Source organism: Pristiophorus japonicus, chromosome 14 (genome assembly GCF_044704955.1).
Source record: "Pristiophorus japonicus isolate sPriJap1 chromosome 14, sPriJap1.hap1, whole genome shotgun sequence".
Classification (NCBI taxonomy): Eukaryota; Metazoa; Chordata; class Chondrichthyes; family Pristiophoridae; genus Pristiophorus; species Pristiophorus japonicus.
The window spans coordinates 169,895,914-169,920,986 of record NC_091990.1 but is presented as its reverse complement, the minus strand read 5'-3'; the positions used below and the strand labels follow the sequence as shown (position 1 = coordinate 169,920,986).

At 41.6% G+C, this 25,073-nt stretch overlaps 1 protein-coding gene across 1 annotated transcript in view; it reads left to right on the top strand.

Moving 5' to 3' along the window:
- LOC139279656 (synaptotagmin-7-like) overlaps nucleotides 1-25,073 on the top strand; it is a 287,107-nt gene that overhangs the window by 27,051 nt on the left and 234,983 nt on the right. Inside the window, exon 5 of the mRNA XM_070898762.1 lies at nucleotides 10,718-11,080. Within this exon, the coding sequence (XP_070754863.1) occupies nucleotides 10,718-11,080 (363 nt within the window). The remainder of the gene's footprint in view (nucleotides 1-10,717; nucleotides 11,081-25,073) is intronic.

The window sequence follows — 25,073 nt, the reverse complement described above, 5'->3', positions numbered from 1 at the left end:
TATTTAAATATAAGTAGATTATACATTTGGAAGGAAATATATATCCTTTTGTGCAAGTACCTGGTCCTTGCAATTGCCGCAGTGAGGCAATATATCCTCAATGACTTGCTAAATGTTACTCTTCAATGATGGCTGGTGTTTGTGGCTAGTGGCATTTCTGTTTTTTAAAACCCTCCCTGTAAGGGTAGATATTCGACCTTATTTGTGTGTGGTGCCTTGTCTGTCATATGCTTCATAGCCTTCAAAAGGGAATGGAATAAAAACTTGAAGCAGAAGAAAATTGCAGGGATATGGGGAAAGAGCGGGAGAGAGGGACTAACTGGGTTGCTCTTTGAAAGAGCCGGCACAAACTCGATAAGCAGAATGGCCTCCTTCTGTGCTGTACTATTCTATCATTGTCTGTCTATGATGTGCTTGGCTTCCCTGGTGGTCCAATGGTGACTATGTCCATTTGTCCTGATTCTCTGTTAGGAATGGGTGTCCCGGTGATCTCTCTCAATCTTTTCCATGGAAAAGGAAAGATACAGCTATGTTCCTGGAGCTTCAGGGAAACTCTAGGAAGAATTGTGTACAAGCCTAGGTTTATAGGATTTTTTTCCATCTTTGCACATATCTGAATCTTAGTGCCAATGAAACCGTTCAAAGACTAAGGAGGAAACTATTCCGTGTCTGTTAATTATTAATCTTTATACTGCACACGTAGCCTCTGAGAATCCTAGCAATTTTTGTTTTAGTTACTAATATATATATTTTTTATATATATATATATATATATATATTTTTAGATTATATTATATATATATATTATTTTTAATATATATTATATGTATCTATTATATATCTCTATTATATATTATATATATCTATATCTATTATATCTATATATCTATCTATCTATTATATATTTTATATATACTTTATATATCTATAAGCATATGCCCAAAAAAGCGTGGACACAGGTACACAAAATGAGGTGATAGTGGTGTGAGTGCATGCCAAACATATGCTACTGAGGTGACCTCCGCCTGACCCCAGATTCTTCGGCAGGGTTAGCAGCTGAGGCCACTAGCGCCCCTTTTGTTGTATTTCGGGCAGACTGGCCAGCCTCGAGGCCGAGAAAATTGTACGTCGAGTGGGGGATGAGGGGGTTCTGATCTCGGATTGGGAGAGGACATGGTGTGGCAGAAGCCTAGGTTGTTTTTGTACCCCTGCTCCTCCTGGCCTCACAAAGATAATTGAAATCTACGTTGACCAGACCAAGAGGTGAAACTGGGCAGAGCATGCACGGCACCCCTCCACCCAATTAGTCCTAAAATAGGGGGTCCTATATAAGGCACTGGACCTCAATTTTCATATTAGAAGGGCCTACTACCTGTCTCAGGCAGAGGCACCACCCAGCCAGCAGTAGACCCTTGAGAAGGTAGTGTCAGCCATACCATTGACAGGAATGGGTTGGGAAGTCATAGTCTGCCATTTTGAGGGAGTCTTGTTTCTGCCCAGCCTGAAAATCTCCCCCAACACCACATTAAGCAAGACCATTTCACACCACTCCGCATGGATCAACACCACACAATGCTAATCTACAGCACTCTGCACCACACAAATTAGCTCGAACAAGTCCTACAATCCCATGACATCAAGTGATGAAACATCGCAGAATATGTTCAACAAAGAGTTGGTACACAGAACGGCAACCTGTCTCATCCGATTATCCTACCTCTTTCACTGCACTCCTGGAGGACCAACGCCAGAACTGCAACATACGGCCCCACGGATTTCCAACACTGTTGTCTAATAATTACTTTACACAATACAACCAATTCCTCATGACATCATAAATAAGCTTCATTTGCCAAAAGTAACATTTTTAATAAGTTTGTTGTTTCTCAATCATGTAATAAGCAGGACTATACAATTGGGTAAGGAAGGGTGTTCAGCCTCTTTGTGTGCTGTGTCCCAGTTGTGAGGTTGCCCTCACTCATCACTTAATTAAGCGTATTTTGCAAATTATTTTATTGCTTGCTTTAGACTTTAACCTAAATCCCTAAGGGGCTTTGTTTAGCATCAGCGTGCAGTTTATGACCACATAAAAGTTTACATCAAGTTCATGCATCACACACATTTGATTTTTTGTACAGGAGACATTCCATTTGTAGAGGAGGTTCTGCTATTTGTTTGTCTGTAATTCTCAACAAAGATCTAAACAGTTAAATAACGACTCTTTCACGATTGACATGTTTCTTCCAGATTGGGATTCATATGCCACATTTTGTATGGAGTTTACCAAGCTTACCATGTCCGCCCCAGTACACTGCAGGTGATGAGACCAAATAATGCAGTGCAAGACATGAATTAGTTACTTACTTGTATCTTGTACGCATATAGTAGTTGGCATTAAGACCTAGACTATGTACCCAGACAGAATTAGAATCAGGACAATCAGCAGGAATATATAACTAACACCGATGTTAAAATTAAACAATTGGTTTTGGTTAGAAACAGAGTTTGAGAGCTTTGAGATAATACATTGAGATCATCAAATATTTCATGGGCACAATGGTTCATATTTTGCTGGATCTGGGAAAGATGGGTTGTCATCTGTGGAGGGCAGTTTTCCTCAGTGAAGATGTCAGGATCAATACGTATTTTTGAGTTTTGCTATCAACTTTGAGGATCAGGGAGTATTTATGTAGAACTTTCCAAAGAAGATTGGATGAGTGATGTTGAGTCCATGATCGGTCAGATTGTACATGATCTGTATAAAGGGTGGACTTGATGAGATCAAATTAACTTATCGTTCCATGTTTTCTTATGTTCTTAGAGAAACAAACCACGGTTGAGAAGAGTCTCCAGCAACTTTTAAGTTATACAGCTGTGTCACATAAATGATACTGGTAGTTTTACACAGTAATTGGTTGCTTTGCACCTCTTCACAATCTAATTGGGAATTTAATTTGACCCTTTTTATAAAATCACTCAAAATGTCATTAAATACTGATGTTGGAATTTTGCTTGCATGCCTTTGGGTAGGAAGTTATCAGGGAAAATTTTTCAGAACTTAATTTTCCTACTGGCAGTTAGATGAGTGAGGGCAGGCTCGACGATGGAGCAGATTGTACATGGTTAATGGAACCACTGGGCTTTGGCTCAAATTACCATTTTGTTGCAGATGAACAAACTGCAATCCTGCAAAAGAATGAGGAACTGGAATACTGACACTTCAAGGAGAATAGTGCTTTTAATTCAAAAATTACATTTTATACTCATTCATTATATTGAAATTATCTTTTTTTTTTAAAGATAATAAATTCTGGTATTGGGCATCTGCAGCAATTCTAAAAGCTGCTTCAGGCAAAACAGCCTACAGCAACTGGATTTAAACATCCTGGGTATATTTATCATCACGGAATAGCTCAAAGCTTAGTGAGTGTTTTTTAATTTGTGTCTTGTTAGTTCTACAGTGAGTATCGCTCATAGATACCTATAACATTATTTGGCATTTGTGCTGTTTGGGATGTGTTGAGTTTAGCTTTTCAACTAAGTTTGCATATCATGCCATAAACCAAACACATGGCCATTGCCTTTTACTGCTCAACATTGTATCTGTTGTAACAGTTCGCAGCTTTATTTTCATAGAAACATAGAAAATAGGTGCAGGAGTAGGCCATTTGGCCCTTCGAGCCTGCACCACGATTCAATAAGATCATGGCTGATCATTCACCTCAGTACCCCTTTCCTGCTTTCTCTCCATACCCCTTGATCCCTATACCCATAAGGGCCACATCTAACTTCCTCTTGAATATATCCAATGAACTGGCTTCAACAACTTTCTGCAGTAGAGAATTCCACAGGTTCACAATTCTCTGAGTGAAGAAGTTTCTCCTCATCCCGGTCCTAACTGGCTTACCCCTTATCCTTAGACTGTGACCCCTGGTTCTGGACTTCCTCAGTATCGGGAACATTCTTCCCGCATTCTTCCCATCAGAATCTTATATGTTTCTATGAGATCCCCTCTCATCCTTCTAAACTCCAGTGAATAAAGGCCCAGTGGATCCAGTCTCTCCTCATATGTCAGTCCAGCCATCCCGGGAATCAGTCTGGTGAACCTTCGCTGCACTCCCTCAATATCAAGAACATCCTTCCTCAGGTTAGGAGACCAAAACTTAACACAATATTCCAGGTGAGGCCTCACCAAGGCCCTGTACAACTGCTGTAAGACCTCCCTGCTCTTATACTCAAATCCCCTAATTCATTGCAAACAAAGACTCAGAGTTTTAGATCAGAGTCTAAAGAGGATACTGTGATTCCAATGACAACCACAGCCTGACTAAGTACATTTCAAAGGAGTATAAGTTTAGCTAGCATGTACCTGGAAAATGGCACTAATATTTGCTGTGTCAGGTAGTGGGTTTGTAGGAGTAGGTTGAAATACTGGCCAATAAAGCTGTAAAAGGATGAATTCACAGATGTCAGTGACATGGAAAGTGACGAGGGATGATAACTTTTATTATTTCGACTAAAAAAAGGTAAACTCGAGCATGTTTTATTTGCATTGATGCGTTGCCAAATTAACCTGGTCGTGATTAATCTATAGCAACAAACCTGGTGCATGCAATTGTGTGCAAGTTAATTACCTGATTTGCATTTACAATACCCCAGAGCTGTAGTTCGTTTTACACTGATGAATCCCAGTATGTCAAGTTCCTGTTCCTGATTCGGACATCCAAGGGCTTCCCTGGGACAAATTGACAGAAAGAAAATGGAAAGGCAAATCACTTGAAACAGCTTATGGCCACTTTCCAACAGCCAACTAAAAACTATTATTGGCAAGTACCTGGGAGCAGACTTCCACCCTGTACAAAGCATAGAAAGGGTGCAAAATTATTTATGGCATAGGAGGGGTAGAGAGCTTTGCCCGGGGCATGGGAGAGCAGCTCTCTAATAGAGCATGGGAGGGCAGAAGAATTAAAAGCAAGGAGTAAACAAGTGCTTTCATCAACTATAAAAATTGTAAAGACAAAAGTCATCAAGAAGGGACCGCCCATTTAAAACTGAGATGAGGAGACATTTCTTCTCTGAGGGTTGTAAATCTGTGGAATTCGCTGCTTCAGAGAGCTGTGGAAGCTGGGACATTGAATAAATTTAAGACAGAAATAGACAGTTTCTTAAACGATAGGTGATAAGGAGTTATGGGGACCGGATGGGGAAGTGGAGCTGAGTCCATGATCGGATCAGCCATGATCGTATTGAATGGCGGAGCAGGCTTGAGGGGCCGTATGGCCTACTCCTGTTCCTATTTCTTATGTTCTTATCTTCAAATGTTTGTTTGAAAAATAAGTTCCTAAAAAGTGCAATGTAAAAATACTCATTCTCCAGGGACATCTGCCATGTAAACAAGTCAGCAGATCTAACTGCCATTTAATTTGATGTCTTTATTTTGTTTGTTCATCTGGTTAGTTATTTGGTTTTGTTTTATTTATAAAATGTCTCCAAATAACCGTTGCTCATGTGTGACAATTCACTCTCTCAGCAGCTTGTGCTAAGGGGAGATGTCCCCCTTTGCTTTTGTGAATCTATCAGTTGTCTCTATTTGACATCAATGTTTTCTCTTGGAATGTTTGTGCAAGGCAGGTGTATAAACATCACACACACACATCTGTGGTTACATCAGCAATATCCCAAAATTCCATGCTCATTCCTGTTTCCTCATTTTCCTAATGTCCTTCACTGACATTATCCATAAACATGGTATGTTAATGTACAGCTATATCTCCATGACCACCGCTGTGCTGCTAGATTGCTTCTCGCAATCAAACAAAGTCATGGAGGAACCAGAGCATTCTTCAACCAAACATTACAACAGTGACCACACTCCAAAAGTACTTCATTGGCTGTAAAGTGCTTTGAGACGTCCGGTGGTCATGAAAGGCGCTCTATAAATCCAAGTCTTTCTTTAACATTGGCAGGAATGAAACCATCTTGTTTGGCTCCCACCAAAAAAACTGTCGCCTTGTCCTCCCAACTCCATCCACCTCTGCTGGCTGCTTGCTCAGGCTGAGCTCAACAATGTCCTGTGCCACCACTGGAATTTAGAAGAATGAGAGGGGATCTCATAGAAACTTATAAAATTCTGACTGGACTGGACAGGTTAAATGCAGGAAGAATGTTCCCGATGTTGGGGAAGTCCAGAACCAGGGGGTCACAGTCTAAGGATAAGGGGTAAGCCATTTAGGACCGAGATGAGGAGAAACTTCTTCACCCAGAGAGTGGTGAACCTATGGAATTCTCTGCCACAGAAAGTTGTTGAGTCCAGTTCGTTGGATATATTCAAAAGGGAGTTAGATGTGGCCCTTACAGCTAAAGGGATCAAGGGGTATGGAGAGAAAGCAGGAATGGGGTACTGAAGTTGCATGATCAGCCATGATCATATTGAATGGTGGTGCAGGCTAGAAGGGCCGAATGGCCTGCTCCTGCACCTATTTTCTATGTTTCTATGTTTCTATGAGCTGAGCTTCAAGTCTGGCATCCAATTTGTCATCTAGGCTGTTTGATTCTAATTCCATAACTTCATCCACCTCCAGCCTTGCCTTGGCCCCACCACCACTGATGCACACCTTTGTTATCTTAACTTCTCTGACCAAACATCTTACCAGTCCCTCAAGCTGCACCCTGCTTAAAGCCTCTAAATTGTCTCTCAAACCCCTAGGCCTGCATCCTGTAAAATGCTTCTCGTTCCTTGTCCCTGTCCTTGTAAGCCCTTGCAAGCCTGTTCACTTCCCATCTCCAAATCCAATGAATGTGCAAAATCATTATCCTCATTTTACAAGTCCTTCCGCAGAATTAACACACCCTATCTCTTCAACCTCCTCCAGCCCTGCGTCTTTGCCTGTGTTCATCAGTCCTCCAACTCTGGTTGACTATGCATCCTGTCACTCTGCTGCATCGTAGTGCCATATTCTTTGGCCACCTTGACCCTAATTCCTGGAAGTTCCTTCCTGCTCCTCTCAGTCTTGTTTATCTCTCTCTGTTTATTTCTCTTCCCTCCTTTCAAAGCATATCTCTTCAACTGTGCTTTCAGTCATCTCTCCCAATTCTTCTATTGCTGCTCAGCATTTGTTTCTCCTCTGTGAAGTACTTTGTGATATATTAATGGCACTATATAAATTCAAGTTGAGTATTACAGCAAAACATAAGTGACTGCACAAGTAGATTCAGAGTGAAATTTGAGTGATGTGCTTATGCATGGGTGGGTTTATATTATGATTGTTTTGTTTGAAAGCGATGGCTGAACTCAGATGTGAGAATGATTGTTGAAATGTAAAAATTGCTCTGGTATCAGAGCGCAAGCTCTGTAAACCGTTCTTGCACTGAGATGCCTTTCTTTAGGTAAGGAGTGCCTTAGGAACATAAGTAGTTGTGCAAGAATGCATCGAGTGGAAACCCTTGGCCTTGTTACAGTATTTATTTCTGGAATATACACTGTCCTGGGATTTATGGCCGAGTTAGTATGTTAATTTATGGACATACACCAATCTGAAAATTCATGGACTCAAACTTGCATCTCCTTTGTTAATTTTTTCATATTCTAAAATGATTTACATTATCAAGAAAGGTCATTTATGATTGTGTTGGAATCTCAACGATTGTTTTATACACCTGGACATAGAAATGCAAACAGCATTGAACCATGAAGAGCACCACTACAGCGTGATGAATTGTGCTCCAGAAGTCGATCTCTAATGGATGAGTGAGAGTGCTTGTGTGAGCTTATGTGATCCTGAGAAAGAGACTTAACAATATAAACGCTTCTATTACCTATTTCAGACATTTATTGCTGTGCCTATTGAAAAGCTCTGAAAAGCAGCTTGTGTGTGTGTCCTCTGTTTGATCTAAATGTGCTATGTGCTAGCTAATCTACGGTAAGTGCATAATTGCCACTTAGTGCCATGTTTATCCCCCTGTTCAGCGTTGGTGCTGCATTGTGCTCTGGTCTTTTTACCAGCTGCCTCATATAAGTGCTGTGTTAAGCAGTACAGTACTGGCAACTGACAGCATGTTTACAGTGGCCTGACAGGAGTTCACAACCAACTTTTGAAATGTGTACATTCTTTGGGTGAAATATTGGGAAGGAGGGGGGAGGGGGTTATTTAATTCACTTTAAACTTTAGGGATCATAAGGATCTCCAGGCGTGCACTATTTAAATTTGCAAATGAACATTGGACCCTTCAGAAAATAAGTGTTAAGTTGCAGCTATAACTGAAATATGGCTTTACATTTGTCCTAATCTCATACCCATATTTAAGAACTAGCCTCACCTTAAGGACTCAACTGGGTGACTGTCATGTGCTTAGCTCGCCCACACCACTTGTCAAGCATGTAGACTCTGTTGCATGCTGCAGCTTCATAGACTCTGCTTACTGCTGATCTTTTTAAAAGGTGCCGGTACATGACAATGCAAACTTATTGACTGTTTTCTGCTTTTATTTAGAATTGGGTGGTGGGGAGGAAGGAAAATAAGAAAGGAAAGCATTCTTCACCAATTCATGTGCCCATTTTGCCCATTGACTTCGGTCAAAATTTGTGTTTTATGTTTGAATAAATATTTGAGCAATTTAAAAACAAGCACATGCTTAGGATAGTCCTATGACTGAATTGAAGATCTTTCATCATCTATAATATATATTGGACCCAGCATTTCTTGCTGAGTCCAATTGTAGATTGTTTCTTGATCAACCTATAGCAATGATGTGGCAATTGTTTGATCTTTTTATTTTGACTTTTAATTCTTTTATTTCAACGTATTCACACTTCAGGTTGGTCCCAGCCTGCACTGACAAGCCCCTACCAGCACAAAAATGGATCATAAACAGGGTAGGTGGTGTGGCGTGTTAAAGACACTGACTTTTCACATCTAACCTGGGTTTGAGTCCTGCTCAGGTGGGTGGAATTCATTCTGCTCTGTCTGCCTGCTGCAAGGACTCTTTGTGATGTGCAGTTTCAGTACTCGCAATTTAATTGCTAGCGCGCATTGACTCACAGCACAAAAACAGCCCCTCATTTAGCATTAATTGGCAATCTTACTCAGAGAGGTCATAGAATGGCTGGTGTGGGAAATGGAAAGGTCGGTGCATTAGAGATGCACTGATACGATTGGGCTTTGTTGAAGGAGTTTTACTGTGCATATAACAAAGCTGTTCCAGACCTGGGAGTGCATGTTGCAAGAAGTACAGGAATGGAAAGTGCTCCATCTCCCAGCACTCCCATGACCTCAGTTAGCACAAAATAAAATGGAATGTAACTCTGCCCATTTTTTTCGACACCGATAAAAACCTACTATTAAAAATAACTAAAGATTAGACTAGCTTCCATCTTGTACACTGAAGTGGGATTTTACATGGTTATCTTGCACACACACAGGTTTTTAAAAGCAATAGTTTTTCCCCTCCACCCTGGGTACCCAAAGTAATTGTGGTGTTAAAATAAAGTTGATATTTTGGGATAGCTTGCAATCTGCCTGCAAGACTGTGCAATAAATGAGTAGGAGCAGAGTAATGCCATCTAGCTCATGTGTGTTGACAACCTGGCTGAGGAGAATATACCCAGTGCTAGCTATAGCCTGTGTCCATGCAGGAAATCTCTCTCTGCAGAGATGTAAGGTCCTTCGATGACAGTTGCTTCAGTTGGTCATGCTTTAGGGCATCTAGGATAAAGGAAACTGCAAGTCCAAAAATTGACTGTGTTTTAAAGCCTTGTATCTTCCACAGGTATTAAAAGACCGTTGAATAATAAGGGGTTGGCAGTGATTTTCTTTATAAACAAACACGTATTTAAATTAAGAGGACCAAAGGTCAAATTCCCTCTGGAAAAAAACTACAGCAATTTTAACTTTCTTTTTCTCTCTCGCTAATTTATAATCTCTTGACATTGCTTTCTTTGTACAGCCACACTAAGGAGGTTACCACTGACAAAGCTTTAATCTTGCCCCGATTTTATGGGTTTTCGCTCTACATCTAACATTGAAAACATGGCTACCATCAAGTATTATATTAAAAGTGCTCTGGTGGTGTTTAATGTGAACAAAAAGCTATGGAGAAATATAAGGTGTAAATATGTGAAAAAATAAGATTCTTGGGGCACGTTACTTTCCATTGTCATCTCTGTGTAGCATGTGTTTTTACTAAGTCACGTTATTTCTGGCAATTGAATGTTTGTCACTCCTAAGCACTATTACGTTTAACTCCCTAACACTCAATAATTTTGGTCCTGATGCTGGTTTTGCTAACTACTGTCTGCCAGTGCTGGGGGAAGGATGTTCACTCCGTAGCTAAAGCTGTTTTGTTTCTAGCACACCTGAGATCCATACATGTCCAAGTGCATTTCTGTTCAGGTTTGCTCACCTGCTGTGTCCCAACACGTGAAGCAAGACATAGGCTCATCGTGATGCGGAGGGCCAGAGCAGGAATCATTTATATTGGAATTGATGCATTGTATTGTAATTGTGCAGTAATGAGACAAATGAGGCACTTTACAGGAAATGAGAATTGCCTATCAATAATGTTGTGTTAATGATCTGAGTGCAAAGCAAAGCCAGGTATCCAACAAACTCAACTCGCATTGCTGAACTTCGCTACAGGTGATTGTTAGCTAACTCTGCTTTGCTTTCTGTTTTCTCCCTTTACTCTTTCTCTCCACTCTTCTGTCCTGCTGTTCTGTTAGCTTGGATGAGCCATCCCTGTCAGCAGCCTCCACGTTAGAACACATATCTACGCCGCCGGGCGACCAACAGCTGAAATGCCCGCGACCTCGGACGCTGCAGAGGCAGCAGAGCCTCCAGCAGCCGCTGCAACAGCATAGACCTGCCCACAGCCAGCCCACCACCAGCCAGAGCCTTGGGCAGCTCCAGTTACAACAGCAGACAACCTCGGGCAGCAGGTCTCCCTACAGAGCCCAGCACAGGCCAAGCGGTTTGACGGGCTCACGCAATCGCACAGCCGGAGGTCGCAGCCGTTCCAATCCTGGGAGCTGGGATTACGTGATGGGACAGCTCCGTAATCGAGGGTTAGATATGAAGTCTTTCCTGTAAGTCTCTCTTCTTTCTCCTTTCCACCTCAAAACAGAGTTCTTTCCCCCCTCCCTCATAATAAATCTGTTTGTGCTTTTATTCGGACTACATCTATTAAGAGGTGTGAGAATCCCAATCAAGTTTTGCTAACTTTACCCATAGCTACTTTTTTTTAAACAAACTTTTGTGCAAAGTACATGAACTACGGGATTCTGCAGGAAAAGCTGGAAATAGGATTTATGTTCTGAATTACAGGATCTACTGGACCAATCATCACGTTTATTCGCAGAAAACCACACTGCAATCCTAACTTATCCCTACCAATGATGAGGAACTTCTCACTTCAGGTCCAGGGCATAATGTACCGGTCCAGTGCTTGTCAATGTCAAAACAGTTGGGTTCAGAGAGACAGAATTTACAGGTCACTGTATTGTTGCAGAGCTCTATTGCAACTACTAGTGAGCTGTGTCATTATTCTAGAGGCAGAAACAGCAAGTGCGATGGAACACTACAGTGTAAGTGATGTTTCCAGACAGATGGTGAATCAGACCTTTAGATTGTTACTTTCTCCTGTTCATTTCCCACATTGTATACCCTCTTAAAAAGATGTACATGGCCCTGGATCTTGTGTCAATAGAATTTCTAACCTTTAGTGCTTAGTTGTCTTCTGAAACACAAAACATTTGATATTTGAAGTGGAGACTTGTAAATGTTGATGTTATCCTTCATCTTTTTGAAAAAAACCCAAATATATTTGAACCATCTTTCGTTTAGCAGCAGAAAACCACCTAGAGTATTCAAGCAAGTGCATCAACTAGAGTTGTGTCAAATACACAATTTTGTCATTTGTATGCATGCCAATGCAAACAAAAATAGAAAAATATCCAGTAATGTCATTGTGTACGTGACGTCATGCTAAATCAGTGCGCGTCACGTGTAATTCCTCTGATGCACTATTCCTCCACCAGCTACGTGCTGCACGGCACAGCCAGTGGAGCAGATACTAGGTGCAAGCACATAACCCCACCGATCAAATACCCCGAGAATGAAAAATACTTTGTAAGCTCTTTACATTTTCAGAAGTTGAAAGTGACGCACATATTTGACACAGCACTAGTATTAATTCGATAATCAGACTATTGTTCATCACCCTCAGTAACGCATGGAGGCAGGTCGGTATACGTTTCTACGATGGAGTGTATGGTGCTCCTGAACAGTCGTGTTGGCATCTGATGAAGACTGAGTTTGCATCAAAAATCCATATGCCACAATGATGTAACTCTGATGAATTCAGCAATTGTCCTGGTTTTGTGAACTCCTAATATATCTCAGCACAGTCTCATTAAGCCAGCAAAAAATGTGGTTTCTTGGACATATCTCATACAAAAGTAACTAGTTTATTTTCTGACGAAAAACATTTCTTTAAAAAAAAATCCATTTAGTGGACCACTGTCTTATATAATCCTTCGGCTACAGTGACTGGTTGCGTGCACTGATTGTCCATGTAGGAACCATGGTTTGCTCTGTGCCTGTTCCATTGTACTCATGGGATAGACTGGATCTGCAGTTTGCTATGTGCTTTCTTCACTGAGGATCCACAGTTTGTTAGGTTACATCTTCACTTAATTATGGTTGATAATGGATGCTTGATTTTTGCAAAGTTGAATTCTGACGATCTGTTGACAAACATAATTTTCAAAGTAAATAAAAGTCTAATTGTGTTTGAACAAGATTGTCAAGTTGAGGTCATTGCAGAAGAAAAGGTAAAATGTTTTGTAAAACTTTGCCGGTATTAAGAAATCTGGGTTCAAATGGTAATGAACTTTATTAGTTGAAGAATGAACGCTAAGATTTCAGTGTGAGTACCAATCAAATGGTGTCGCATTTACATGGGCTCTTAGCAATGGGAAATCAATCCTTGGAAGACACCAAGAGACACCTGTTTTTCAGGTGTTTCAATCCCACTATAACCACAGCCCACAATGCATGTCCCAGAATTGCTCGAGTTACAACATATACAGGGATTTAGTAAATAGCAATTCATTTCTGCTTGCTAGGTTTCTCCACAGTAGCTCGTTTTAAGGTGCTAAGATGTCTAAATAATCTATTTAAACAAAACTAAGTCAATGATTTCTGTAGATACCCCTAGATTTTATTGTGGGGTTTTAGTTATGTAGCATGCTGAATAAGCAAAATATCTGGTGCCAACATTATCCATTCGTTAATAGATGTACTGGAGGGAAGACAGCCATTTAACTTGCAAGTATCAGAATTATGAACTAATCCTAGTCAGATTGATAAATGAAGATTAAAAAATGACAGCGCACAGTACTACACTTTAGAATAGCCACTTGACTTTTTTTAAATGACTCATTTTAAATTAGAGGTTCCAAGACCAGGAAACAAATAACTCCTCGATGATGATGATGGCTCCTTCAAATGCCTTGAGACACAGAGGTACCTTGAGGTCTAGGAAGATTGCTCTCCCAGATGACCTAAATGATCATGATTATCTCCACAGATGAGAATGGATGATCATGGCAAGAGCCTGGATGGGAATTCTTTGATATAATACAGTGTGCTAAAAAAAAAGTCCTTTTTAAAACGCATATGAGAATTTTAAAAATAGTTTCAGGAGGTTTTGAATATTAAAAAGTACTTTGTAATATAGGCAAATTCAGATTTTTCAAAGCCGTTGTTTAAAGCACGTAATGTGATGTAGTATTATATTAAGGCAATTAACTTCTCTTGCACAAGCTTCTTTGACTGTTCATAGTGGTATGTGGAGTAAACCGCAGTTTTCTCACTCCACTTTGACGTTGGCAGCAATCTATACTAGTGTCAGGTTTACCATAGATTCCTCCTACTTTTCCTCAATAATGTGCCAATAAAGTATTCCATTCTGTACCATTTGATTCTTCCCACCCCTTGCTGAAACAACACCATGTGTTCGAGCATCCATAAGAATATAAGAAATAGGAGCTGGAGTAGGCCATGTGGCCCCTCGAGCCTGCTCCACCATTCATCAAGTTCATGGCTGATCTTCTACCTCAACTCCACCTTTCCATACTATCCCCATATACCCTAATTCCCTCTGTTCCCAAAAATGTATCAATGTATGGCACTAAGTTGGAATGAGATCTATTTTGATTTCTCCCATCCGTTGAGCATCTAATCTTATCCAGACTATGGAGGGAAAGGTACCAGAAAATGGCAGGCACTACCTACATGGAAGAGGGGAAATTAACCTGAGGGAGAATTTTTCAATGCATATTTTTCATCAATCTCCATGCAGCTAGCTTCAAACAGCCCCACAGGAGTACAGAGGATATTTACTTGTTCTTACTTCATGATCGGATCAATCATGATCGTATTAAATGGCGGAGCAGGCTCGGGAGGCTGTATGGCCTACTCCTGCTCCTATTTCTTATGTTCTTATGAGCTGCAGTTGGTGGATGACTGAGGAAACCCGAAAGGGACTGTGGGTCAGTAGAGGGATTCTTATTCTGCTGTAATTAAATGAGAAAGATGAACTGGTACCAAAATATTCCGAGGAAATAGGCAGAGGCTCTACACAGATGATCTACTCTAGGAAGTGGGACATTACTAAAAATAACCAATGATTAGTGTGAGCCACAGAACCCGTGAGCATCGCGTGACTTCGGTGGCAATAACAAAAGTGCTTAATGCCTCTTGACCTACCCACTCCTGACGTGTTTTACTGACACAAACTGTTCAAGTTGATTTTTTTTCTAAAAAATAGAATTTAAATAAATTTTTACTTCAATTTTTTTTTTTGCTGAATTTGGGTGAACGTATCAGCATAGACGTAATGAGACGTTGTGATGTCATGTGAAGCAACCCGAAATCAGCGAAAAAGTAAGTAAAAAATAAATTGAAAATGCGAAGAAAATATATATATACACATACTCGTCTATAATATAATAAACAGTTTGCGTGCGTGCGTTTCCTGTCCATTGCATATTCTGTATTACCTAGATATAGGAAAATTTCATTTCTTGCAGCTGATTGACTTAAATCTTTGTAAACTAAGAAAATCAATCATTTGGAATGCAGATAGCGAAATTCCCCTAGCAACGCAAAACCCGTATTAACACAAGTCACAAGGGTAAATTTCCTGGGTCGACACCCTGGTGCACTAGATCACCTAGATGGAGTGAAGATTGGAAAATTCTGTAGCTTGGTGTGCATGCATGCATGCAAAGAAACCCAGACAATTTTGTTTCCATTCAGTGTAGTGGAGGAAAATCAGGCGGGTTCCTTTGCAACCTCCCTTGCAATGGCTGTGCATTATAACTTCAAAAATAATCTCGGCAATCACGCCTTATTAAAAGAAAATGTCGCAGACATTTTATCTTGGGTTCAGACTGACAACCCCAACAGCAAACATTCTTAAAATGCTAGATTCATCTGAAACAACTCTGAATGATTTTTTATAAAAATGTTCTGGAATGTTGATGACACTAGCAAGGCTGCATTTATTCCTTATTGTTAACTTGCTAGGATACTTTTAAAGGGCTTTTAGAGTCAATCACATGGTGCAAGACTAGGTAGACTAGACCAGGCAGCTTTGGCTGGTTCTCTTTCCTGAAAGACCATAGTGAATCGGTGAGGAAGAAAAAAAGCATAAGATGCCATATTTAAAGTTTTGGAGGAAAAAGAGGAAAACTCAGAAGCAATATCTGAGTAAAGTACTGTCGGTAAAATAGAGAGGGAGAAAGACTGCCTGTCTGATGGCGAGTTTTAGGAATTCAAGAAGTAAGATTTGCCCAAGTGCTGATCATAGAGTTCCTTCTTCAGAGAGATAGAGAACACAGGCTCAATGTTCATTTACTAGGTGTACAATTGAGCCGTGAACTGTCAGCAACCACTTAGCTATCAAAAGTAAGAATGAAAAACTGTTAACTACAGATTCAGGAAACAATCCTGAAAAAAAAGTCATATTTTATAGGGAAGCTCTCAGTAGTAATTGATAATAACCCACAGATATCCAAAATTCTTCAACTGGTCCTTAATTCAAATATTGACAGATTTAATTAATGTGGTTCAAAAGGTGACTGAAAATAGAAGCCATCATTTTACTAGACGTGCACAATGATGTGCTAATGACATAGCTTCTGTTGTCAATCATAAGTATGGAGATTTTTTCAATAAGATTAATAAGCAAGCTCCTTTTTCACATTCTATGGCTGAGAATTCACACCAGCTGTCTGTAAATTCACAAGCTGTTTACCAGATTCACTGTCAATTTAAACCAAAATCAGGCCAGACGGAAAGATACTGTAATAATTAAGGCCAACTGTAGCACAACATAATTAATTATTGTGTGAAATGTGGTACAGGTGCAGCGCCCCGAATCTGGAACCCTCGGGGCCGAAGACGTTCCGGATTTTGCATTTTGCCGGATTTTGGAACATCTTTCTGTCGTCACGAAGTCGGAACTACCCGAGCCCAGGTGCGGGTCTTTCCGGATTTCAGAATATCAGAAAGGGGGAGGGGGTGGGGTGCTCGTCAATGAGTTGCTCGAGTGTTCAGGCGAGGTCTCGCCGCCGTGGAGTTGTTCGCGCGGGCCCCGCTGAAGAGGACCTGATCGGGCGGGGCCCACTGCCGTGGAGGAGTTCCTTGTCTGGCCCGAGGTAGGTGGGGTCGGGCAGCCGAGGTGGGAGGGAGCGGGGGCCGGGCCGAGGTCGGGGCGGGGCCGAGATCGGGACGGGCCAAGGTCGGGCCGTCCAATGTCGGGGCGGGCGATGTCGTGCCGGGGCGAAGCCGGTTCGCCGAGGCGGGGGGAATCCGGATATCGGAACATTTTACGGTTTCCGGGCGACCCCGCCACAAATCGGCCCGGTGTCCGGATTCCGGAACATTCTGGATTCCAGAAATCCGGATTTTGGAGATCGAACCTGTGCAGCTTTTTACCTCAAATTTTTCTCCACTCCTGAAGCTATAAATTTTGTCTGGGTTTGGTTTCACAAGTGCATGGCACCCAGTTGTACTTCATCCAAGTAGCTATTCTTCCTATTTAGCCGAGACAGGATTGGCAGGCTTGTTGAATTTGAAGGGCATCACAATCGCATAGTTCCTGTTCTTGCTCATGTCCGCACCCAGCTCATTCATAGGCAGTCCCTTGGAATCGAGGAAGACTTGTACCACTCTTAACATGTTCTTAGGTGGCTGTATAGTCCAATACAAGAACCACAGTCTCTGTCACAGGTGGGACAGATGGTCCAGGTCCCGAACTTCATGTTAGAGGAGTGGAAGATGCCTGTGCGTGAGTTCTTTTAATGTGGGGTGGTCGTTGTACACCGGCTACCACACGGGCTTAGCTGAGCAAGGTCTTGGTCCAGTGGCAAGGAGGTCCAAGATGACTGGAGACCAGGCTCTACCATATGGGCCTAGTTGCCTACGGCGAGATGTTGGCCGCCGGCTCGGCGCTGGGTAGAACCCTTGATGGTAGTTGGTCCGAGGTTTGGTTGGGGGCAGGCGTTGGGGGGGCCACACTAAATAGCAATGAGGAGTGGAACCTCCAGTTAACATTTTTTCCATTCTCCCTGAAAACCAACATAACATGCAACTGCTGCTCGAGCTCAGTGCCAAATTGGCACAGAATGGGTGTCAAAAACTCTGCCAAATTTGAGATTTTTTTTCCTATCAATTCTCTTTCTCTCCAGCAACTCTCCTTCGACATGCTAACTGAAAACTATCATGGCAAGCCTTTCATTATGTCTCACTGAGGTTAGATATTCCTCTTGGCAGTAAGTGAAGTGCCCAATGTTTGATTAAATTGTATTTGGAGATAATAGATACGAGGTAAGATGTCAAAGGGGACAAGACACAGGAAGAGAGTTGATGACTTTCAGATATTTTTAGAATTAACAGTGACGAGGTGATGTGGAGTATTACAAAGATACTCGACACAAGTCTGTGTTGGAGAAAATAATAGTTTATTAAGTACTCGATCGAGGGAGAGACAGCTTCCACACGAATTCAGTAACTTGGTGGCACAAACCAGCTGTTCTCCCTGAACAATCGTCGGGTTACTGTTTTTATATAGTCAAAATACATACAAAATCATGAAGTTCCGCATGGAGGCTTTCCATTGGTTGTTTCTCTGCCGCGTCACAAAATTTTCGCCCAACTCCCATGATTAATTGGTTAATACAATTATATTGACAGCAAACTTCGTTACCTCCCCGGGCGCCTTTTATCTGATAAGTTACGTGCTACATCATTCTCAGGTCAGCGAACTCTTCTCCTCTTGGCCTAACCATTTTCAACCAGTTGAGATGTTTTTCAATTGTCTTTTGTTTCCCGTAATCTCTTACCACCCCATGTGACCTAGCCTTGGAGTGCATTTTTCCCAACTGTCCGGTTTATACTGTGATAAGATGATCTATCTTCCTGAGAGTTCTAATTTTATCATTTTCCCTGTGTTCGTAGCACATTTTTTTTTCACAACCTTGCTTTTGGTTTTTAACTTTACGTAATTAGTTCTACTTTGATTAATTAGGTTCCTGCTACTTAAAATGTTTTTTTTTTCTACACGAGGCCAAGAGAAGGTCAGGCTTACTGTCAAATGTTTTAAACAGAAAGTGCAGCTAGAATCTTGCCAGTGCAGCATGTGTTTAAGCAGCAATGAGTGGATGGGGAGGAGTTTTCACACAGCAAAGACATTTCTGAGTTAATTGCTAATGGGCAAATTATACTTGAGTTTTGTCGACGCAACATTGTTATTGTGCTGCAAAATATAGAAAACTAAGTTGCAAATGCTGCCGTTTTTTCTGTTGGAACATTTTATTTTTAAAGAGCCAACACTAAATCTCTCAAAGTCTTATCTATTGGGTGTGGGTCCAAATAGCCATTTATCACCTGTGAACCGAAACAATGTGTATTAGTAGGCTATTCCAAAGTGAAGGGCATCATAGCTGAACCTAGTTCCAATAATTGTCATTCTAGGCCCTGTGTGGAGAATGTTGCATATGTATTTGAGAAATCATGCTCTGAGCTCTGCTGTGCCAGAACATAGATCTTTGCCGAGTCGTGTACAATGGATAAAAACATAGAAACATAGAAAATAGGTGCAGGAGTAGGCCATTTGGTCCTTCGAGTCTGCACCACCATTCAATAAGATCAAGGCTGATCATTCCCTCAGTACCCCTTTCCTGCTTTCTCTCCATACCCTTTGATCCCTTTAGCCGTAAGGGCCACATCTAACTCCCTCTTGAATATATCCAATGAACTGGCATCAACAACTCTCTGCGGTAGGGAATTCCACAGGTTAACAACTCTCTGAGTGAAGAAATTTCTCCTCATCTCAGTCATAAATGGCCTACCCCTTATCCTTAGTCTGTGTCCCCTGGTTCTGGACTTCCTCAACATCGGGAACATTCTTCCTGCATCTAACCTGTCCAGTCCCATCAGAATCTTATATGTTTCTATGAGATCCCCTCTCATCCTTCTAAACTCCAATGTATAAAGGCTCAGTCGATCTAGTCTCTCCTCATATGTCAGTCCATCCATCCCGGGAATCAGTCTGGTGAACCTTCGCTGCACTCCCTCAATAGCAAGAACATTATTCCTCAGATTAGGAGATCAAAACTGAACACAATATTCCAGGTGAGGCCTCACCAAGGCCCTGTACAGCTGCAGTAAGACCTACCTGCTCCTATACTCAAATCCCCTAGCTATGAAGGCCAACATACCATTTGCCTTCTTCACCGCTACTGTACCCGTATGCCAACTTTCAATGACTGATGAACCATGACATCCAGGTCTCGGTGCACCTCCCCTTTTCCTAATCTGCCACCATTCAGATAATATTCTGCCGCTTTGTTTTTGTCCCCAAAGTGGATAATCTCACATTTATCCATATTATACTGCATCTGCCATGCATTTGCCCACTCACCTAACCTGTCCAAGTCATCCTGCAGCCTCTTAGCATCCTCCTCACAGCTCACCACCACCCAGTTTAGTGTCATCTGTAAACTTGGAGATATTACACTCAATTCCTTCATCTAAATCATTGATGTATATTGTAAAGAGCTGGGGTCCCAGCACTGAGCCCTGCAGCACTCCACTAGTCATTGCCTGCCATTCTGAAAAGGACCCATTTATCCCGACTCTCTGCTTCCTGTCTGCCAACCAGTTCTCTATCCACGTCAGTACATTACCCCCAATACCATGTGCTTTGATTTTGCACACTAATCTCTTGTGCGGGACCTTGTCAAAAGCCTTTTGAAAGTCCAAATACACCATATCCACTGGTTCTCCCTTGTCCACTCTACTAGTTACATCCTCAAAAAATTCCAGAAGATTTGTCAAGCATAATTTCCCTTTCATAAATCCATGCTGACTTGGACCGATCCTGTCATTGCGTTCCAATGCGCTGCTATTTCATCTTTAATAATTGATACCAACATTTTCCCCACTACTGATGTCAGGCTAACTGTTCTATAATTACCCGTTTTCTCTCCCTCCTTTTTTAGAAAGTGGTGTTACATTAGCTACCCTCTTGTCCGTAGGAACTGATCCAGAGTTGATAGACTGTTGGAAAATGATGACCAATGCATCCACTATTTCTATGGCCACTTCCTTAAGTACTCTGGGATGCAGCCCAAGCCTGAATGTTGCTGCATGTGGGCATGGACTGCTTCATTATCTGAGGAGTTGCAAATAGAACTGAACACTGTGCAATCATAAGCGAACATCCCCAGTTCTGAATTATGGAAGCAAGGTCATTGATGAAGCAGCTGAAGATGGTTGGGCCTTGGACACTGCCCCGAGGAACTCCTGCAGCGATGTCCTGGGGCTGAGATGATTGACCTTCAACTACCACAACCATCTTACTTTGTGCTAGATATGACTCCAGCCAGTGGAGAGTTTTCCCCCTGATTCCCACTGACTTCAATTTTACTGGGTCTCCTTGATGCCACACTTGGTCAAATGCTGCCTTAATGTCAAGGACAGTCAGTCACTCCCATCTCACCTCTGGAATTAAGCTCTTTTGTCCATGTTTGGACCAAGGCTGTAATGAGATCTGGAGCTGAGTGGTCCTGGCGGAACCCAAACTGAGCATCGGTGAGCAATTTATTACAAAATTACCTGCTGGCGCCCAATTGCTGCAAAACGTTACAGACTCAGCTGTAACAAGTTGTGGTCTCGGGCTTCGCGGCGCAGGGCAACGTAATAGCCCACGGATCCCAGGGCGCACGCTGTTCGGAAATGTACCTATGATCATGTGGGTCCTGTCGTCCAATGACAAAGGAGAAGTCCATTGCAATCGTTTACAAAGGGAATCTCCTAATGATATGCAATGGAATCCCAAAATGTAAAAATAATATAATAACATTTTAATTTTAATCATAATTAACTTCATTCCACCAAACTCAATAAAAAAAATTTTTTTTTGCTAATTTCACACATCATTAAAACTGTAATCTGGACTAATATGTGCATAAGCTCATTTAATTAAGTGTGTGTATATAATTTTGGATATGTAAATATTTAATTTAAGCCTTAGATATATCTCTTTACGCTGATGCAAACAGGCTCTTTGCCTGGACCTACGTGGATATTTGCTGGCCAGACGCTGGACAAATAGCCCAACTCTGCACCAGCGATTGTTTTTTCGGATCACCCGCGGATGGCCTGTCAACACATCCATTGATGAGCCACAAGTTCCAGACTTTGCGCTTGTGAAAATTCAGAACTTGCGGGGCATTTTTCGCCGTCACAGACATCACAATTTCAGGGCTATTACTTTGGGTTTGAGAGGTAACGGCGGAAAGAAGGCTCCTTGCATCTCTGATCTCCAGCTAAACACTGGAAAGACTGAAGCCATCATCTTGATTTCCCACCCACCCCCATCCCCCGGACACATATTCCATGCCATCGTCAACGACTCTTGGCCATTGTCTTGGGCTGAACTAGACTGTTTGAAACTGTGGCATCCTGTTTGATCCTGTTGCTGAACTTCTGGTCCATATTCTCTTCATCACAAAGACCAATGACTTCCACTTCTGTAACATTACCTGTTTTTGTCCACTGCTTAGCCCATTTGCAGTTGAACACGCTTATTGATGCCTTTGCCATAATTGTTAGACTTGACTACTCTAATGCTCTCCTGGCTGGTCTCCATTCTTCCACGCTCCATAAAATTCCTTTCTTCAAAAATAATTTGTTCAAGCAGCATGAAACTTTCCGACACTCTTGTAATGGAAGAAGTGTAAAAATAATGAATTCTTGGGCAACCCAGTTGTTGCTAATATTCTCAGCACAGCATTCATCATTTCTTAAGTTCCAGATCTATATTACCCGATATTAGAATGACAATGAATGTCTCCCTCAGTAGAAGCCTAATACAAGAACTTTCCTTATCGATAATAGTTGCAACTTGATCGAACAGATTCAATTTCAATGTCACCAGTTAGATTAATTAATGCTTAGAGACATAGAAACATAGACATTTACAGCGCAGAAGGAGGCCATTTCGGCCCATTGTGTCCGCGCCGGCCGACAAAGCCGCACGGCCCTCAGTTAGCAGCCCTGAAGGTTACATATAAACCTATGAACAATAACGGAAAGGCAAAGAGCACCCAGCCCAACCAGTCCGCCTCACACAACTGCGAGACCCCTTACACTGAAACATTCTACCGGAGCCATGTGATCTCCTAGGAGAAGCAAAAACCAGATAAAAACCCGGGCCAATATAGGGAGAAAAAAAATCTGGGAAAATTCCTCTCCGACCCATCCAGGCGATCAAAACTAGTCCAGCTTATCTTTACTCCTGATTACTTTAGCTTTTTTCTCATTTTCTTTGGATAATGCATTTCCCTGCCATCTTGTACCGGCAGTGAATTCCAAGTAATAAACATGCCCTGTCTTAGAGAATACTATTGTGGGCTATTTGTCAGAATCTGAGACCACACTAAGCTCCTATTATGAGTGTATTGCCCATAGCTAGTCATCAACTCGTGATTCAGGCCTCAATTCCATTGTACCAAATCTTCCTGCCCAACTTTCCTGGACGTGGACTTGTATGTAAAGATCTCAAAACTGCCCGTATTATTTCCATTATGAATGCGACTAAAACTGAAAATATCAGAAGTACATTGAAATGTCAATAGCATCTGAACGAGGAAGACCGGTTAATAGTTCAGGTGTACTTGTTTCGGTGTGGTGATCCACCTGAAAGATTAACCTATGCTTCACTTTCCGTTGCCGACTGATCTGTGTATTTATGGTTTTTAATCCACGGATGTCATTTTTAGGTTGCCGGAGCCTGCCCAGTATTTTATAAATTCCAGGCCTTGGAAACAGCACAATTCAAATTTATCATCAACTTTTTGAAGGAGTTTTCATGGCTAATCCAGCAACTGGATTACCCTGCAACAGCTCATTGAGGAACTTGCTTTTATAGCCTCCGCTTTGGGTGCTGGAGAACTTTAACCTGCAGCACGTCTGGTTTTTTTAACGTTTGAAAAATGCTCTCCCAATAGGTCAGATTTTATCCAGTGAGCAGCTGAGTCATATGGAGCATTAAGAGCCCAGGTTCAATCTGTGCTGAGTTAATTGATGTTGTGTTAAAGAGGTGTGAACTTGGCCAGGGCTCTCACTCCAACAATTTTCCATCCAAAAATCTTTGCTGGAAAGTATGTGTGATATCTGGTGAGGATAGGATCATGTGATGTACCTTTGGCTAAATTAACTGCCGCCAATTATAGCCAAAGTGCACATATGGATATGGCATAATGGTCACTTGGGTGAACTACCAGAGAGTGACTGGAACCCATGAATTTAGACCTCAGCAAAGAGTGAAAGTTTTGAAGAGATCAGTGGAAGAAAAACATCTTTGAGAAAAGAGAGAACTTCTTAAAATAGTATACATCGAAGAGCACAATACTCTGTGCAGTGATGATCACCAATGATCTTGATATGTTTCACCATTCACCAACACGTAGTACAATGATATCCTATTGATTTTGCAAAGACAAGAACATCACTTTAACAGGCAGAACTTGTATCTCTTGACATTATTTTTAAGAGAAATTTCTGCTCTTACAATGAACATACAAACAATGACGGACAGGTAAAGACCATCTGGTCCATTGAGCCTGTCCCACATAATCGCGATACCCTATGTATCACACCATATACACGCTCCACCCCACCCGATACCATGTGATCTCCTGGGAGAGGCAAAAAAAAAGATTTTAAAAACCCAGGCCAATTTGGGGAAAAAAATCTGGGAAATTCCTCTCCCATCCATCTAGACGATCGAAACTAGTCCAGGCAATCACGCTGGCCATTAAATTCCCTGCAGTACCTACCTTCTGTAAGAGGTGACCTCCGCGACAGCCAGAAACAAATTCAGCTTTTGCCTAAAGGAATTCAGCGAGTCTGCATCCACCACATGTAACGGTAGCTTGTTCCAAAGGTCTACTATTCTCAGAGAAAAGAACCACCTCCTGATATCTAACCTAGATCTAGCCTTATACAACTTAAATTTGTGACCCTTGGTCCTGCCTAACTTATCCAATTGAAATAACTGTCAGTTGCAACACTGTCTATTCATTTCATTATCTTATAAGCCACAATATCAGAGAATTATAGACCGGTTAGCCTGACATCGGTGATGGGGAAAATGCTGGAATCAATTATTAAAGATGTAATAGCAGCGCATTTGGAAAGCAGTGACAGGATCGATCCAAGTCAACGTGGATTTATGAAAGAAAAATTATGCTTGACAGCTCTTCTAGAATTTTTTGAGGATGTAACAAGCAGAGTGGATAAAGGAGAACCAGTGGATGTGGTGTATTTGACATTCAAAAGGCTTTTGACAAGGTCCCACACAAGAGATTAGTGTGCAAAATTAAGGCCCATGGGTATTGGGGGTAATGTATTCATGTGGATAGAGAACTGGTTGGCAGACAGGAAGCAAAGAGTGGGAATAAACGGATCCTTTTCAGAATGGCAGGCATTGACTAGTGGGAT